This window comes from Artemia franciscana, chromosome 8 (assembly GCF_032884065.1).
Source record: "Artemia franciscana chromosome 8, ASM3288406v1, whole genome shotgun sequence".
Lineage (NCBI taxonomy): Eukaryota > Metazoa > Arthropoda > Branchiopoda > Anostraca > Artemiidae > Artemia > Artemia franciscana.
The window spans coordinates 26,698,990-26,718,803 of NC_088870.1; the positions used below are offsets into that span (position 1 = coordinate 26,698,990).

Consider the following 19,814-nt stretch of genomic DNA (forward strand, 5'->3'; position numbering starts at 1 on the left):
GGACTTCATTGTTACTAATTACTAGTTTCGGCGCAATGGTTCTCCTGTCCTCTTGTGTTTAACATTTTTCGAAGTTATTCCATTATTCATTCATTTCAATTTTTTGTTAATTAAAAGAGGGCCTTTCCGGAGCCAAGAGCTGGGGGTTAGCAAAAAAACAAAAAACCTGTACAAAAGAGTCTTTAAAAGCTGGGGGTTTGGGGGGCGGCAGCCCCCCAACTGCCTCTTCTAATTCCTGTACGTTTTAAGGTTCGACTTTGGGACGCAGCCTCTTTAACTCTTTAAGAAAACGAAGTTTTTTTCATATTATTTTCAAATTATACTCCATAATAGAGAGGCTCCGAACACCCAGCATTGTATATTAAGCTCTGAATTTGACGTTTTTTTCTAACGTGACCAGATTCGTCCTGCGCCCTTTTCATTGAACTTTTCTTCCCCCATGACATATTTCTAAAAGGAAAGATCCTCCCATATAGCCCCCTCCCCTCAACCCTACCCCCAAAACCAAAAAATCCCCCTGAAAATGTCTGTACACTTCCCAATAACCATTATTATATGTAAACACTGGTCGAAGTTTGTAACTTTCAGTCCCTCCCCCAGGGACTGTGGGGGAGTAAGTCATCCCCAAAGACATAGTTATAACGGTTTTCGACTATGCTGAACAAAATGGCTATCTCAAAATTTTAATCCGTTGATTTTGGGAAAAATGGGCGTGGGAGGGGGCCTAGATGCCCTCCAATTTTTTGGTCACTTAAAAAGGGCACTAGAACTTTTCATTTCCGTTAGAATGAGCCCTCTTGCGACATTCTAGGACCACTTGGTCGATACGATGACCCCTGGGAAAAAAAACAAACAAATAAACACGCACCCGTGATTTGTCTTCTGGCAAAAAATACAAAATTCCACATTTTTGTAGATAGGAGCTTGAATCTTCTACAGTAGGGTTCTCTGATACGTTGAATCTGATGGTGTCATTTTCGTTAAGATCCTATGACTTTTAGGGGGTGTTTCCCCCTATTTTCCTAAATAAGGCAAATTTTCTCAGGCTCGTAACTTTTGATGGGTAAGACTAAACTTGATGAAACTTATATATTTAAAATCAGCATTAAAATGCGATTCTTTTGATGTAGCTATTGATATCAAAATTCCATTTTTTAGAGTTTTGGTTACTATTGAGCCGGATCGCTCCTTACTACAGTTCGTTACCACGAACTGTTTGATAATAACAAGCCAAACTTTAAACGAACAGAAACGACTATGAATAAATAAGTGAAGTCTTAAACAAACCTTAAATGAGTAACCAATTTAAACTTAAAAAGAGCAGAACTTTAAATCATAATTCGGCCTTTTATACGAATCAGTTGTAGATTAGAATTGAGTTATAGATAACAGCAATCATGATATTAAAATTATTAATTTAGTTTGATCAGTCTAATATGCAGCATTTTTAATTCTTATGTTTTTCTCCTTTTGGATGGTTTAATTAAAATGTACAAGAAATCGATTTCAAAGCTAAATAAAGCTTTTAATTTATGGTATCGGTTTAGTTTTTGATATGTTGCAAACACAACTCTAGCCTTGATTAGGCTTGAGAGATGGTGACAGTTAAGTTTTGTCAGCTTGAAGTTAATTTTTGTCCGCTAAAGACGTTTATACTAAATTTTAACGGGCTTGAACTTTCCGTTAAAAAAATATAAAAAAGCTATTTAAATCAGTTTCTGTCCTTTTTAGGTTTGGCTTTTTTTTGGGGGGGGGGGTTCAGCTTGTTCATTTATAGTAAATTCTGCTCGTAGTTTGACGTCTTATATTTGCCTTTTAAGTTTTACATTTTTATGCACTTTTTGCAATGAACTTTTGTGGCGCTTTTTGTGTTTTTTTTCTTTTCCATAAAATATCAAATCACATATCGCTTTCTGCTTAATCTCCCGCAGTAGAAATATACTTTTCTGAGCATATTTATAGTCTCTACATTCTGTCACCGTAAAAAGAAAGGAGATTTGTCAGTAGCGTGGCGTACAAATCTCTCATTTCACACTTTGGGCCCCGAGGGACTCTTTAAGTGAATATAAGAGATGAAAATCCCAAGGTGACGAAGCTGGGGGGCTGATTTGAAGAAAAGAATTTTCGTTGAAGATTACTGTCGAGGAAGAATTTTGGAATGGGAATTGAAAATATTCAAATTTATCTTTTGTTGCATCCTGTTATCATTTTAGTTTCCTATGCGAGTTTTTGGTCAGCTTACCTATTAGGCTCACACATTTTTTAAGTTGTATAATCTGTTAAGTTTTACCTCTCTCTAGATTAATCGGTCAGATGTTTCTGCTAAAGGGGGTTCCAGTTTCAACTTATTTGAAAGGCTATGATCGACAATATTTTTCAAAGTATATAACCGTAAGGTACACCAATTTTCTTTTTGTAGATCTGAGATATAGAAGATTATAGTTTTGAATTTAGTCAAGATGGTTTTTTTCACTTGTGATGGCTGTGGAGAGTCTATAAAGAAGCCATCTGTGCCAAAACATAGAAGTCAATGTCGGAGGTCATTCAAGTTGTCATGCATGGACTGCTCTAAAGAATTTCAGTAAGTTATAGACTTTTTATTGAAAACCCAAATATATTCTCGGAAAGACTAACCAACTTGGTTTACTTTAAGCTTTTCCCTCCTCCCTCAAACATTTTAATTCTGAAAAATTATGTGTTGTCGACAAACCAATTTTTTTGTGAAATAATAAGAATGATTGTTTTTTGTTAAGTTATTTTTAGCCATTTTATCCGGCATTTTGAATGCTCCCTTGCCTGTGAAAGGAAAATTGTGCTCTTGATCCGAACGCTTAAATTGTCCAAGCTGCTTTCTTTTTTTTTCTTTTTTCTTTTTCTTTCTCTCTCTCTCTCTTATTGAAGAATAAATCTGAAAAAAAAATATGTAATCATACCGGAAAATTTGACAGCCTTCATATCCAATGTTAGCGGGTCAAATAGGATAACTACAAAGATATTGAAATATTATTTTTAGCCACTTCCACTTCAGTTATTGAAAAAACAAATAATGAAAAGTCACTTTGTTCAGAGTTTAATTTATCTGCATAAATAAAGGAAAGGACTAGAGGTCTTTATTGAAGCAATAAGCTGTAAGTAGATCTACTATAGAAAATTTCTGATGTTTTTGGATTGATTTTCTTTTCAACGCGGTTGGTTTCCAATAGCCGTTTTTATTGTTGAAACTTTTACTAGAACAATCGGATGGCTTTAAGAAGGCGATACTTTTTGGAGAATGGAACTTTTCTTAATAAACACTTCATATTAGTGCTTTTGAGAATATAGAGTTCTAAATATATGCTTTCAAAGAAGAGCAAGCTGTCTTTCAGTTGTCCGAAGTAACAAAAAGAGCTTTTTTCCTGCTATGCTACTTTGAAAGGGTGGTAAATTGATACAGGAGCGACCACTCTCGTCGGAATTGGTCGCAAGCACAACCCTGGAAAATCTCAAAATTGTGGTCGAAAAACTTATTTTCCGTTTTTCATCTGATGCCCCAAAAGGTTTTGTCCTGTGTCTAACTATAATAGCAGATGTCAATAAGTCTGAACTTGGTTAAAAACTGATTAAATCAATGCTTCCGAAGATATCATATGCATAAGCCAGGAACATAACGGACTAAAGTTTGTCCCCCTTCTTCTCACCCGTTCAGAAATATTTATTTTTGTTGAAATGTTTTCTATACTTCTGAGGATCAACTGAACGCTTGCTGCACTTTATTCCTTCAAAATCAATAGTCATTTCTATCAAATCGAAATCGGGCGAACAACTTACCTATATTAGCACCAGGTATATGAAGAAGGATACAAATCCATAAAATCAGACTTCCAAATGACTGTTAAAGTTTGCAGTATAAAACCTACGGATAAGCCAAAACCTTCTTTATACGTTTTTTGTAATTGTTGTGGCTAATATTTTCTCTACCTGTCATGCCAATGTCATTGTCGTTTATCTTAAAATAAAAATGTTGAATTTGTTAGTACAAGGTGGCCCTATAAAACGAATATGCTACATACAAGCTTTTGGTGGTATCTCGTTTATTATGATCATCAATCACTCTCATTTCATGGAATGTGGCAGAATACTGTCTGTAAAGACAACTAGAACTCAATCTGGTCCCCATTAAAAATGTTCTTTGTCACAAACTACTGCAAGCTATGAACCAGTAAATCAAGAATAGTTTTGTGCATTGGTTTAAATATGAGAAGCCCCCTCCAATGCAAATTTCAGAAATGGATGGAATGCATGGAGAAGTATTGGGTTTGGGAGCTTTTAGGTAATTAAATCAGTCTAAGCCACTTAGGACGCCCCAAACCTAAACTGCTCAACTGACGGAGAGATTCAATCCAGCCGTGTATATTATGCTCTTTGCGCAAGGTGAGTCACTTCTTCAGCAAAGTGTGGGTAAACTTGAAGGAGTGTGTAGTGGACTAATGGTAGGTTATAATTAAGTTCCTGTTTCAAACAGTTCGTGGTAACGAACTGTAGTAAGGAGCGACCCTGCTCAATAGTAACCCAAACTCTAAAAAATGGAATTTTGATACCAATAGCTACATCAAAAGAATCACATTTTAATACTGATTTTAAATGTACAAGTTTTATCAAACTATGTCTTACCCATCAAAGGTTACGAGCCTGAGAAAATTTGCCATATTTTAGAAAATAGGGGGAAACACCCCCCAAAAGTCATAGAATATTAACAAAAATCACACCATCGCATTTGGCGTATCAGAAAACCCTACAGCATAAAATTTCAAGCTCCTATCTACAAAAATGTGGAATTTCGTATTTTTTTTTTGCCAGAAGGCAGATCACGGATGCGTGTTTATTTGTTTGTTTGTTTGTTTTTTGTTGTTTTTTTTTTCAGGGGTGATCGTATCGACCCAGTGGTCCTAGAATGTTGCGAGAGGTCTCATTCTAATGGAAATGAAAAGTTCTAGTGCCGTTTTTAAGTGACCGAAAAAATTGGAGGGCACCTATGCCCCCTCCCACGGTAATTATTTTCCCAAAGTCACCGGATCAAAATTCTGAGATAGCCATTTTATTCAGCGTAGTCCAGAAACCATTCAGTGTTGTCCAGCGTAGTATAACTATGTCTTTGGTGACGACTTACTCCCCCAAAGTCCCCGTGGGAGGAGCTACAAGTTGCAAACTCTGACCAGTGGTTACATATAGTAATGGTTATGGGGAAGTGTACAGACGTTTTCAGGGGGATTTTTTGGTTGGGGGAGGGGTTGAGAAGAGGGGGATATGTTGTGGGAACTTTCCATCGAGGAATTTGTCATTGGGGAAGAAAATTTCCATGAAGGGAGACCAGGATTTTCTAGCATTATCCAAAAAAAAAAACAATGAAAAAATAAATATGAAAATGTTTTTCAAGTGGATGTAAGGAGCAGCATTAAAACTTAAAACGAACAGATTTTATTACGCATATGAGGGGCTCACCTCCTCCTAATACCTCGCTCTTTACGCTAAAGTATTTTTAGTAATTTCAACTATTTATTATACGGCTTTTGTGATTCAGGGGTCATTCTTAAGGAATTGGGACAAAATTTAACCCTTATTTTCAAACCTGTATTTTTAAAGGGTGCGGGTCCGCCTTCAGGGGGACACGGGGACTAGCTTTAAATGATAATCCCCTACAAACTGCTGCACATTTTGAATCCTTTCCAACAAAATTTCAAGAATCCTCCCCATCAAACATTTCAAGCATTGAACAATGTTAACATTTAAATTTGACGGAGGCAAACTGTGTGAGCCAAAATCTGGATAAATATAAGTCATCGGCCGAAAAAAAAAATCCCAGGCTAAGTTTGGATATAAGGCTCCACTAATTCCTCAGCCTTTACAGAACATTCATTCTTTCTTCAAACACTGCCAGGGGTTACTTAGCTATTTCAAATGCCAACTCGCTATGAAATAAGACCTATTTGAGTTTGCTGGAGTGAACAAATATATCTTATCCTAAGGATTTTTTTTTTGAGTTGTATGAGTTTTGCCCTAGAGGTGAAAAGCTTTCATTATGAGCCTTAAATTCTTAAGACATACACTGCTTTCCTTGTATACTCCAAATTCGTATCATTTATAGGGAATTTAGTCAATATGTGGTGGTATATGTATAACGTGGGCCGCGACCCGGCTCAGTGTCGTAAAGAAATTTGGCCTGATCGTTAAAGATAAACGCACGACAAAGTATTTTAATCTTGTTTTTACGGCCCTTGGTATCAACCAAGTGACATATAGCAATTGCAAATTCTGTCGGTCAATTCAATCATATGTATTTAAACGAAAACACATAATTCCATGTACATAATCTGCCAGGAAAGCACAAAAGTGCTTGACTTGGGCAGAAACTTAACTAAAGAATAATTAAACAATCAACAAACAGAAACAACGAATCGACTGGATATATAAAAAAAAGAGAAAAAAAGGGGGGTGACGAAGAGAAAGAAAAGAAAAAAAAAATAAAAGAAAAAGACCGAAAAGAGGAGGACCGCACGATATTAAAATCTAAACAGTATTTCTGTAACGACCCTTCACTGCTCGCTTGAATTTAATAAGGTTATTTGAGTCCCGGATTTCCAAGGGGATTGAATTCCAGATAGCTGGTGCAAAAAATCTAATTAAAAAAGAAGCTCTTTTTGTTGACGGTGTCTCGTGGACAATGTCACATGAATTTCGTGTTTCATAAGTATGCAAATCTTGATTTAAAGTGAATAAATTTTCAAATGACGATGGAAGGAGGTTGTTAAAATATTTAAAACAAAAAGGTGCAATCTGAAAATCCCTAGTCTTTGATACATCAAATATTTTAGTAAGTTTGAAATGGAGGTTAATGTTATCGGAATGCTGAAGAGATGATATAATTTCAATGGCCTTATTTTGGATGATCGGGATTCTCTTACAATATGAGATGAAGTTGCTTGCCCATATAGAGCATCCATAAGACAAATGGGGATGAAAAATAGGATGATAAATCATTTTCAGGATTTTCAGGATCCGATTCTAGAAAATAAAATATAATTTGTTTTACCATAATTTAGTGTTAAATACTGTGAATCAGCCCACGATATAAATTCAGTCAGAGAAATTTCCATTTTTTAAATAAAGAAGGTAGATTTTCACATGCAACAAAAAGAAGTGTGTCATCTGCAAATATTATGATACTAGCTTCAGATAAATAATATTTTAAATAGTCAATATAAATGAGAAAAGCAGCGGTCCCACTATTGAACCTTGTGGCACTCCACACGGTAAAAGATGGTACTCTGATGTTGTGTTTGCATTTTGTACAACTTGAGCTCTATTAATAAGATACGAGCAGAACCATTTTAAAGCCACATTACGAATACCAAATGATTCAAGAATTTGGAGTAATTTATCATGATCAACAGTGTCAAGTGCCTTTTTAATGTCTAAAAGTAAAACTGCGGGTATTAAGCCTTTATCAAATGCGTCATTCACCCAGTCAACCAATTTAAGAATTGCAAGGTCCGTAGGAAGTCCTTTGCGGAAGCCAAATTGGGTATCACATAGAAGATTCTGCTCCTGGAGGTAATCGTACATTCTTTTATGGACTACTTCCTCATAAATCTTCGAAAAAAGGTAAAATAAAAATGGGTCGGTAATTACTCGGTTCATTTTTTTACTTCCCTTTGTGAAGGGATAGCACTCGGACTAATTTAAGTCTTCCTGGAAAAGTTCTCTCTTCAAGTGATAAATGAGTCAGAATAGGAATAAAAATTGTTTTTGTTGCTTTTACAACTTTTATCGATACTTCATCTACTCTACAGGATTGTAATTTCATTCTCATAATTATTTCATTTTCATCACAATTTGTAAAAAGGAATTCAGAAGTAACATGACGATTTTAAGTTTGGGGACTGGTGGACTTTTTGATCTTTTAACTGCTTCATGACACAGCTTAGAACCTTCCTCTGAAAAATACTTGCATAAATTTTCCGCTATTTCTTTTGGATCATTAACAGTTTTTTCCACTGAAATTCATCATTTTAATCTGGTCCTTTTCCTTTTTATGCCCTAGTGACTCATTGATTTTAATCCAAGCTCCGCTTCATGTTTCCATTTATAGTTCAAACTCTATTTCGTAATAAGCTCTTTCAGCGTACCGTTTAATTTTGTTCAGTCGATTTCTATACTCTTTGAAAGCCAGGAGTTTCTCATTCGTGGGGTCTTTTAAATAATCTTTATACAGTCTGTTCTTCATTTTTACAGAAGCAAGGATACCAGTCGTCATCCATACTTTCCGAAGGTTATTTTTTTTCTTTTTAACTTTCTTTAAGGGGCAACATTTATCAAACTCAGCTAAAAATGTATCCATAAACAAATTATAAGGCTTTTCCGCACATTTCCATTTGAAAACTTCCGAAAAATCAACATGTTCCAAATTTACAGCCAGATTTTCAAACTATTTTCTGATAAATCTCATTGTTAGTCTCATCTTTTGGTGGTCTCCTCGTTAAACTATCAATTTTACTCATCAACATAAGGTGGTCTGATCCATCAGTAACAAGTACATCGGCCGTACAACCATTCAATAACTGCCCATCAACAATTATATTATCTATTAAAGTTGCCAAAGAATGCGTTATTCTCGTTGTAATTGTTACTAAAGGGTACAAATAAGACGACAACATTGTATTAAGGAAATCAACACGATCATCTGGATTTAATAAATCAATATTGAAATCTCCCATTAACACTACCTTTTTCTTTTCTTTTGCAACTTGTGACAGAAGACTTTCAAATACATCTAAAAAATCTGTCTTCGAAAATGATGGTACTTTATATATTATTCCAAACAGTAGCTTTTCTGACCATGACGACCTTATTTCAATAAACAATGTTTCGAGTTTACCTTCAAGCCAGAGTGAAAGGTCATGTCTTACCTCATAATCTACATCACTTCTTATTAAAGCGGCTAGTCCTCCTCCCTGCATAAAAGGAGCGACCTTTATATTCAACCTTATACCCTAGAACAGAAAAATCCATTACATTCAGGTTCTCATCGTCCAAAAACGTTTCACATAGGCCTACAAACAATGGTTGCGATTTAAGATACTCCATTGTCCATAGCAAAGAACATTTAGCCGATCGGAATCCTTGGCAGTTCCAAAAAAATAACGAATTTCCATTAAATACATCCCATTTAGTAAGATCTTCAAGTTCAACGTATCAACTATCATTATGGTACTTTTTTTTAATCCAGCTTTAAATCTCGACTGACCAAACGAAATATCTGAAAACACATCATCAATAACTAATCTATTTTTTTTTTCATAATTTTTCAATCGATCACGGGACCCTGACATGACCTAAGCGCAAAAAGAAATTAATAAAGAGTACAAGCAGAGACAAAAAAAAAGTGAAAAGCATAAATGAGAAAAAGAAACAAAAAAGTAGAGTATCGCAAGTGGAAAATGGTTGAAAGAACAAAGAGTGAGAAACATGGCACTGCACAAACTGACGTGAGAAAAGCAGTAATTAAGCTGATGATCCTTCACCGATAAGATCCTTTGCACTTCGTATTTTCCTGATATTCGGACCCTGTTTGACAAAATCATTGTATCGATTGACCATGCGTCCTTTGAACTAAGTTTGTTTCGAGCCAAATCAAGCAAGTGTTTGCGCATTCTCTTTAAGTGCTCCGAAACAAATATACCAGTTTTTGCTCGTTTCGATTTTGCCATGAACACCGTTTTTGCAGTATCCAGATTACGAAACACAAAACAAACGGGAGACACGTTAGAACTATTGGTTAATTCTGAAAAATTAGAAAAAATGCGGCATTTTTAACGTACGAACAGGTGATCGGATCTCAATGAAATTTGATATTTAGAAGGATATCGTTTCTCAGAGCTCTTACTTTAAATCCAGACCGGATCTGGTGACATTGGAGGGGAGTTGGGAGGGGAAACCTGAGACTTGGAAAACACTTAGAGTGGAGGGGTCGGGATGAAACTTGGTGGGGAAAATAAGCACAAGTCCTAGATACATGATTGACATAACCGGAACGGATCCGCTCTTTTTGGGATAGTTGGGGGGGGGGTAATTCTGAAAAATTAGAAAAAATGAGGTATTTTTAACTTACGAACGGGTGATCGGGTCTCAATGAAATTTGATATTTAGAAGGATATCGTGTCTCAAAGCTTTTATTTTAAATCCCGACCGGATCTGGTGACATTGGGGTGGGGGAACCGAAAATCATGGAAAACGCTTAGATTGGAGGGATCGGGATGAAACTTGGTGGGAAAAATAAGCAGAAGTCTTAGATACGTGATTTACATAATTGGAACGGATCGGCTCTATTGGGGGGGGGGGTTAATTATGAAAAATTAGAAAAAATGACGTATTTTTAACTTAAGAAGGAGTGATCGGATCTTCATGAAACTTCATATTTAGAAGGACCTCGTAACTCAGATCTCTTATTTTAAATCTCAACCGGATCCAGCGTAATCGGGGGGGGGGCAGTTGGGGGGGACCGGAAATCCTAGTAAATACTTAAAGCGGTGAGATCAGAATGAAACTGGGTGGGAAGAATAAAAACCTGTCTAATATACGTGACTGACATAACCGGACCGGATCTGCTCTCTTTGTTGGAGTTGGGGGGGGGGTAATTTAGAAAATTGAGGTATTTGTAATTTACGAAGGGGTGACCAGATCTTAATGAAATTTGATATTTAGAAGGATCTTGTGCTCTAAAGCTCTAATTTTAAATTCCGACCAGATCCTGTGACATTGGGGGGAGTTGGAGGGGAAACCGGAATTCTTGAAAAACGTGAAAACTGGGGTATTTTATTTTACGAATAAGTGATCGGATCCTAATGAAATTTGATTTTTAGAAGGAATTCATGTCTCAGAGCTCTTATTTCAAATCCCGACCAGATCTTTGACATTGGGGGGAGTTGGAGGGGGAAATCTTGGAAAACACTTGGAGTGGAGGAATCGGGATGAAGCTTGGTGGATATAATAAGCAAATGTCCTTGATACGTGATTGACAGAACCGTACTGGATTCGCTCTCTTTGGGGGAGTTGGGGGGAGGGGTTCAGTGATTTGGCGAGTCAGGTGCTTCTGGACGTGCTAGGACGATGAAAATTCGTAGGCGTGTCAGGTAGCTGCACAAATTGACTTGATAAAGTCGTTTTCCCAGATTCGACCATCTGGGGGGCTAAAGGGCGAGGAAAAATTAGAAAAAATAAGGTATTTATAACTTCCGAGTGGGTGATCGAATTTTAATGAATTTTGATATTTAGAAGCACATCCTGGCTCAGAGCTCTTATTTTAAATCCTGACCGGTATTAAGCCTTTTATTTTCCTTTTAAATCAATCTATTGATTCATAGAATTTTGTTAGAGCTTATACCATATGATCTCTTGGCTCTTAGCTCTTCTTGCCTCGTCACAAGTGCCATATGAGCTCTTAGCTCTTGTTTTCTTCACAGCTTCATCAAAATTTTCTTCGTATGGTTCAAGCTGAAATTCTTGAACCGTTAATACCTCATTTGTGCCGTAACAGAAAACAACGTAGTGTGATCCGTTTTTCTTTTGAAGAGTATCCACAATTCGAACCAGCCATTTTGGAAATCCTTTTACAAAACACATAAGTTTAATGTATTGCGTAACACTGAAATCATTATTCAAAATATAGTCCTATTTCAACACTGGTGTTAACTGGACACAAAGTCTGAATGAACACTGGTCTGTCCCGGTTTTGCTACTTTAGGCACTTCCAGGTAAGCTAGGACGATGAAATTTGGCTGGCGTATCAGGGACCGGACCAGATTAAATTAGAAATAGTCGTTTTCCCGATTTGACCATCTGGGGGGGGGGGAGTGGGGGGCCGGTTAATTCGGAAAAAATAGAAAAAATTAAGTATTTTTAACTTACGAAACGGGTGATGGGATCTTAATGAAGATTGATGTTTGGAAGGATATCGTGTCTCAGAGCTCTTATTTTAAATCCCGACCAGATCCGGTGACATTGGGGGAGTTGGAGGGGGGAACCTAACTTGGTGGGAAAAATAAGCAGAAGTCCTAGATACGTTATCGACATAAGCGGAACGGATATGCTCTGTTTGGGGGAGTTGGGGGGGAGGGGGTAATTCTGAAAAATTAGAAAAAATGAGGTATCTTTAACTTACGAAGGAGTGGTCGGATCTAATGAAATTTGAAGTTTGGAAGGATATCGTGTCTCAGAGCTCTTATTTTAGATACCGATTGAATCCGTGACATTGGGGGGAATGGAGGGGGGTGAAAACCTAAAATCTTGGAAAACCCTTTGAGTGGGGGGATCGGGATGAAACTTGGTGGGAAAAATAAACACAAGCCCTAGATACGTGATTGACATAACCAGAACGGATCCGCTCTCTTTGGGGGAGTTAGGGGGAGGGTTAAATCTGAAAATTAGAAGTATTTTTAACTTACGAAGGAGTGATCGGATCTTAATGAAATTTGATGTTTGGAAGGATATCGTGTCTCAGAGCTCTTATTTTAAATCCTGACAGGATCCGGTGAAGGGGAAGTTGAGGGGTGGAACCTAAAATCTTGGAAAATGCTTAGAGTGGAGGGATCGGGATGAAGCTTGGTGGGAAAAATAAGCACAAGTCCTAGATACAGGATTGATATAACCGAAACAGATATGTTCTCTTTGGGGGAGTGTTAATTCTAAAAAATAGAAAAAATGAGTTTTTTTAACTTACGAAAGAGTGGTCGTATCTTAATCAAATTTCATATTTAGAAGGACCTCGAAACTCAGTTCTCTTATTTTAAATCCCTACCGGATCCAGTGTCGTTAGGGGGGGTGGGAATCTTGGAAAAGGCTTAAAGCGGAGAGATCAGGATGAAATTTGGTGGAAAAAATAAGCACAAGTCCAAGATAGGTGACTGACATAACCGGATCGGATCCGCTCTCTTTGGTGGAGTTGGGGGGGGGGTATTTGGAAAAATTAGAAAAAATTAGGTATTCGCAACGTACGAACCAGTGATCAGATCCTAATGAAATTTGATATCCAGAAGGATCTTGCACTTTAGAACTCTCATTTTAAATCCCGACCAGATCCGGTGGTATTGAAGGGAGTTGAGGGGTAAACCGGAATTCTTGGAAAACGTGAAAATCGAGGTATCTTACGAATGGGTGATCAGATCTTAATGAAATTTTATATATAGAAGAATCTTATGTCTCAGATTCTCCATTTTCTATTCGAATCGGATCCGGGGACATAGAGGGCTGGAGGGGGAAACAGAAATCTTGGAAAACGCTTAGAGTGGAGAGATCGGGATGAAACTTGATGGGAATAATAAGCACAAGTTATAGATGCGAGATTGACATAATTGGCACGGATCCGTTGTCTTTGGGGGAGCTGGGGGTTGTTAAGTTGGAAAAATTAGAAAAAACTGAGGTATTTTTAACTTAAGAACGGGTGACCGGACCTCAACGAAATTTGATATTTAGAAGGAAATCATGTATCAAAGCTATTATTTTAAATCCCGACCAGATCTGTTGACATTGGGGGGAGTCGGAGGTTAAATCGGAAATCTTAGAAAACGCTTATAAATGTCGTAGATACGTGATTGACGTAACCGGACTGGATCCGCTCTCTTTGGGGGAGTTAGGTGGTGGGGTTCTGAACTTTGGCAAGTTTGATGCTTTTGGACGTGCTAGGACGATGAAAATTGTTAGGCTTGTCAGGGAGCTGTACAAATTGACTTGATAAAGTCGTTTTCCCCGATTCGACCATCTGGAGGGCTGAAGGGAGAGGAAAAACTAGAAAAATTGGATTATTTGTAACTCACGAGTGAGTGATCGGATCTTAATGAATTTTTATATTTAGAAGGACCTCGTGACTCAGAACTTTTATTTTAAATCCCGATCTGCATTAAGCCTCTGATTTCGCTTTTAAAGCAATCTGTTGATTCTTAGAATTTTACTAGAGCTCATAAAATATGAGCTCTTGGCTCTTCCGACCTAGTCACAAGTGCCGTATGAGCTCGTAGCTCTTGTTTTTTTTTTTTTTTTTTACATTAGTTAGACACAGGGAATAGTGGCAAAGTGTTTATTCATACTCTTTCATATAACTTTATCGCCCGTACCCACTCGTTTTGCTGCCACCAATTGCAGGCTGTTTAAACGTTACCTCATTAACTAAAGAATTAAATGAACATAATTGTTAATTTTTTTATTATTTATCTTCTCGTTCATATATATATATATATATATATATATATATATATATATATATATATATATATATATATATATATATATATATATATATATATATATTACAGAAGCATATAAATAACTTGATTTTTTATTAAAAATTAAAATTGTTTTTAAAAAATACATTTCTTTTTTTTGTAAGTTGGGTCAGGAAAAAGTATAAAACTTCGCACCGGGCCGCGGTTAAAAAGTTTGAGAAACGCTGGTAAGAGAATGTGATCTAAAATTGTAGTTTCCCTCCGTCACCCAGTAAAGGGGTTTATATTTTCCTTAAGCTTTAAAAAATTGAATAGAATTATTGACTATACTAAAATTTGCCTTGAACAATTGTTGCTTAATTCGTAGCTATTTAGTTTCTGGCTTGCAAAGCTCACTGCGGAATTCCAATGGTATTTTAGTTCAGTGTTAGAACGCTTAATAATTGAAATATGAGTTTTTAGCGAAGTACTTCTTTTAAAGTAAAACATCTAATTGTATGTACATTCTAAATGTGCTGTGATTATAGGACTACTATTTGTAATTTCACAGTTAGGCCCTAGCACTTTCGGCTTGCGCCCCCTGTAGTTTAGACTATTATCTTTGTCCATGCGATTATCCGACGCTTAGTTACAAAAAAAAATGCTAAAATAATACTCTGTATGATGGTGCTTATACTGCTAACATTTTTAGAGTGAAATATTGTCGTTACTGATCTAAAAATTGAATTTAGAATATGAATACCCACATTTTTTCCTATTACTTTTCCTTATTTGTTTTAGGTTCAGAAACAGGCAGATATGCAGTAGGGCGCTGTTGAACTATCTATCTTTCACCCCGGACATATTCAGACTCTGCTTTCAATATATCTTCTTTTTTCAATATATGTTTTTTTAACCTCTCTCTCTCTCTCTCTCTCTCTCTCTCTCTCTTTCTCCCCCTCTCCTGAAGTGGTTTCGTGGACACTTTACAGTTTTTCATCGTCTGGAAATCCATTTCGGGATGATTAGTAAGCTATCAATTGGATTTCAGTGTCATATATTTTTTTCAAACTCTATTTCTGCATTATGCCTTCAGCAAGTATGCAGAGGTTTTAAAGGTTTTTTCTTTTCTTTTTTTTTTACTCTTGAGAATTAAAATTTATGGTTATGGTAATTTTTGTTGTTGTTTGGTATTTTAATTTATTATTTTTATTTTTTCAGTGGTGAGGATTATAATTCTCATATAAAATGCATAACTGAGAACCAAAAATACGCTGGGGCTGGACCAGGGCTGAATAAGAACGAGAAAAAACAGGAGGAATGGGTCGGATTAGTACAAAACGCCATTAGAAATGCATCTGGAATCAATCCAGAAGTAAAACAGCTTTTAGAATATGTATCACAGTTTGACAACATTCCGAGAAAACAGACGAAATTTCTGGTATGGTTTTTCTTAATTCAGTTTGATTGATTCTAAGGCTTGTTCATTAGTATTTGACGATGATATCTCGTTTTGTTTGGACGTGATAAATTTTATTCTTATAAAAGAATCCATGAAAGAACATACAAGTTTCTATTGATTTCTATAAAATTTCTTTTGACAAGTTTCTTTAGAAGGAATAGTAAAATAAGAGAATTTATCTCATCTCTTTATTCACAACCTAAAGATGTGTGCACAAATAATATGCAATTAAGTTTCTTTGAAGTATATAATTGTTAAATTCTTTCAGGATTTAAAATTTGTTCAATGTATATGCATGCAATAAGAGGATAGTTCTGTCAATCCAGAGAAATAAGGTCTACATCTTATTAGGTTAGAAAGGGTTCCAGGAACTGACTGGCTGACGTCCAGCATTGTCCCTGGCGTTAGGAAAAAAAATGGGTTAAAACCTTAAGCCAGATTACATGGGTCACAATAAGTTAAAATATCATTAAAATTACAAAGATTAAAAAAGGTAGACTTCAAGTTAAACGCAAAGCTATATTCGGAGGCTTAAAAAATATTAACAGGAGTACAACCAATAATGGATTTTTAAAAAATAATATTATTAGTTTTTGATTCTCATATGTTCATTTTTTTTTTTTGGTTATCCTTTAACTCGGATTTGTGTAGGTCCTATGATTAGCTAGTTGATAGATTCTATAAATTGATGGGAATTTCTTGGTTGAGCATTCAGAATGTAAGCAGCTGACGAATTTCCTTGTACATCCATCGTCCAATTATCAAGTATTTTCATAGGTTTTTGATGATAGAATTGTAAGTGCTTAGACAAGGCTTTCCTCTTGGTGTTTTCTTTTTCAATTTCTTTTTATTTGCAGCACAAATATTGATACTGTGGGAGCAATGATAAGCGGTGCGGACCTTTAAATGGAAATGGACCTTTAAATAGAATTTAAGTGTCTTTTATAGAGGAAACCCTGGGAATCTGCCTGTATATTTAGGGTGTTCCAGAACTCAATTATCATTAATGATTCTTACTTATTTTATATAACCTTCTTGATTATTTGATATAAGCCTGAAATGGAAAATAACGACAGGTTTAACCCCTGAAATGACATTAATGCCTTAAAGGAGCTAACATTGCTGTACGTTCTGCACTTATAGGAATACGAATTGCATATAATTTTTTTTATCTATTGTCTTGTAAGGAAATTACAACAAATAATCAATTAGCGTTAATGATAATTAAGATCTGGGACATACCCTTAGTTTTAAGATATTGAATTCAGCAATGTAAGTTATTAAGCGAAACCGCTTAATAATCTTGTAAAATATTGATTTGCAATAAATGATGAAACAAGTCAAAACTGCTTTTCGTAAGATATTTTTGAGGAAGGTCACTTCAAAGTGCCTTTCTCAAAAGGTCACTTTAAATCAAACAAAAATTTGGATATTCAAGGCTCTTGACATCAGACCTTTTTGGTTAGTAGTTCGTGGTGACTGTAACACCAACCCATTAACTTAAGTCTATCTTCATTGTTTTTGAGGGTGCGTTTTTTCTTTCTGTCTAGTTGGAAGATTTGTACCTCTCCTTACTATTTCAAGTATGATGTACAGATTTGAATATTTCATTTTTATTTACAAACTGCATTCTTCAACTCTTATTAATTCGTTTTATATAGTTCACATTTTTGGAACTTATTTTACCCCCTTTTTTGTCTTGGGAACTTGGTATGTAGTGCTAAAATCAGATATTTAAACAAGTATTTTTGATGGTGGGGGTGGTCTTGATTTAAAATTAAGCAAACTGTACGGAAAATGTAGAAAATTACAAGATAAATTGAAAGACCAGGGTACGATTTGAAACCCAGGGTACTAAAAATAAAATTCATTTTTAATGTTTTCTCTTTTTTAACTTCAATAAATCCAAAATTATTAATACTTTAAGGAATGAATATCAGTAAAGTATATTATAAAATGTCAATCCATATTCATTGTTTTTTTGTTTTTTTTCATTCAGGTGTTGTTTTTTGTTGTTTTTTTTTCAGTATTATGAGAAATAGAAATTCATAGCTCGGAAATAAGGATTTTCTTTTTCATTAAAGTGCAAATTATCTTTGGTCTTTAGGAAACAGGCACGAGGTGTCTGCCCTACTCCTCTTAGTTTGTGCTTTCTTGAATTTGACAAAGTTATTTGTTGTAATTTCTTTTCGTTTTGAGTTTAATTTATTTATTTTAGGTTATTTATGTTTTTGACGTTTGAAAAATCATTTGACTTATTTCCGCTTATCTTTGGTTTAATGTAGCTCTTTACTTTTCTTTGAAAAACTTCTTTTGTGGAACAGTATTTTTCTGTTAATAATGAAAAAAAAGCTGATGTATGTGTTGAACGATGGTCGTTTGCAAGAACTCCTAAACAATAATTAACCTTCATTGTTTTAATTTTTTTTTTTTTTTTTTTTTTTTTTTTTTGCTATCAGCCTTTTGTGATGCATCGAGAATGCGCTTAAGTAGGTTAAATCTTAATATTGACTTGCTAATTTTATGAACTTAAAATTTCAAGATTCAAGTAGAACCTGATGTTAAAATCTGAAATAACGCTTCGTTACTTTTCTATCTAAGCAAATGAGTATATATTTGGGAGAGAGCGAATATGTATTTAACGAACAAATACAGACGAAAAATTTGTCGATAAGCCTTAAATGGTTTGTACAACTTACTCCAAGCTACACAAACAAAGCTTGCTCTAATAGACTCCCCGACATAGAAAAATACCACGATTTGAAACCATGTTCTAAAATAAGAAAAGGAATCTCTAGACTACATATTGTAACATACCAGTATAACTAAGATATTTTTCTTTCATTCAGAAATGCACACACTTTTTCTGGTCCCTGTCCCGGGGCATGGCCTCAGTATTCGCAAACTGGAATATGGGACTGAAGTACGTGACAGGAGATTTAAAACTAGTAACTGTGTGTTTAGTCAATGATGGAATCATATAGGCTGCTTGGTTACTTGCACCTGTTGGATCCATTTGTGGAAAGAATCACAAGGAAGCGCGTGTAACAGAGTTTTACAGGTGCTGATTATAAAGTGAAAAAAAGTCGGTCATATCTATTTGTTTTGTTGTTGTGTTTTTTTTTGTTGTTGTTTTTTGTAGTTGATATTTTTTTCGACTATGTCCAGATCTGTTTTGATGTTAGATTAAATGTTTAAATTTCTTGGAATTGAAGCAAAAATAAACTTATAATTTGTTAATACTTTTTGGAAACATAAATATTGCTATTTTCTTTTCTATTTTTCTCATTTCCTTCCCAACTTAAATATTACGATGAAAACTTTAGCAGCAACGAAAATATAACTATAGATATATTTCTTATTATAATTATTAATATATTGTGGTACCGGCCAACTTGGAGATTCCTGGTACTACAAACACTGGCCCATATTTTTGTTGCAACGCTTTTCCATAAAAGAAACGGTGTGATTTTATTTTCTATTTCTAATCTTAATATTCAAATATAGATTATTAGGTATAAATATAAAATATGATTTTTTTAGATATGAAAAACTACAATATATAAGAAAAAAAACATATGCAAGACTAAATGGTTTATATTGTCTTGTCAGAATATACAAAATTATATGGGGAATTTTTCCCACAATTTTGATTCTTTATGATCAATTGCTAATCTAAAAATCTGTTTGACTCGGTTCAATAGACTCCGTTATAAACGTGGATTTACAAATGTTGTAAACACCATTCGCATTAAATTATATCTGCAACGTTATTTAATTTACTACTATTATTTTTGCTAATTGATCAATACCATTGCAAAAAAAAAATGAGTTGCTACAATTGCTCTGTGCTATAATGATTAAATTTATACTATAGAACTTTCTGAAGAACTCTCAAAGAAGGTCATATAATGAAAGGATTGCACAAATGGCCTGGAATCTTATTTCAAAGGAATTAGAGAAGCTTCGAACTCCTCAACAAGAACCAGAGAAGGAGAAATTTGAAGGAAATGGAGAGGGTGTCAGGTTGGATTCTAATTACTTACTCCAAGAGAGTGTGTCATCTTCAAACTTGTTATGTTGTTAATTACTATTTTTCTTTTTCTTCTGATGTTACTTGTATG

The 19,814-nt window shown here is 35.1% G+C and overlaps 1 protein-coding gene across 1 annotated transcript in view; it reads left to right on the forward strand.

Moving 5' to 3' along the window:
* LOC136030220 (cell growth-regulating nucleolar protein-like) overlaps positions 1-19,814 on the forward strand; it is a 56,533-nt gene that overhangs the window by 19,909 nt on the left and 16,810 nt on the right. The window contains exons 2-4 of the mRNA XM_065709034.1: positions 2,420-2,581; positions 15,450-15,669; positions 19,568-19,716. Of these exons, the coding sequence (XP_065565106.1) occupies positions 2,460-2,581; positions 15,450-15,669; positions 19,568-19,716 (491 nt within the window). The 5' untranslated portion in view covers positions 2,420-2,459. The remainder of the gene's footprint in view (positions 1-2,419; positions 2,582-15,449; positions 15,670-19,567; positions 19,717-19,814) is intronic.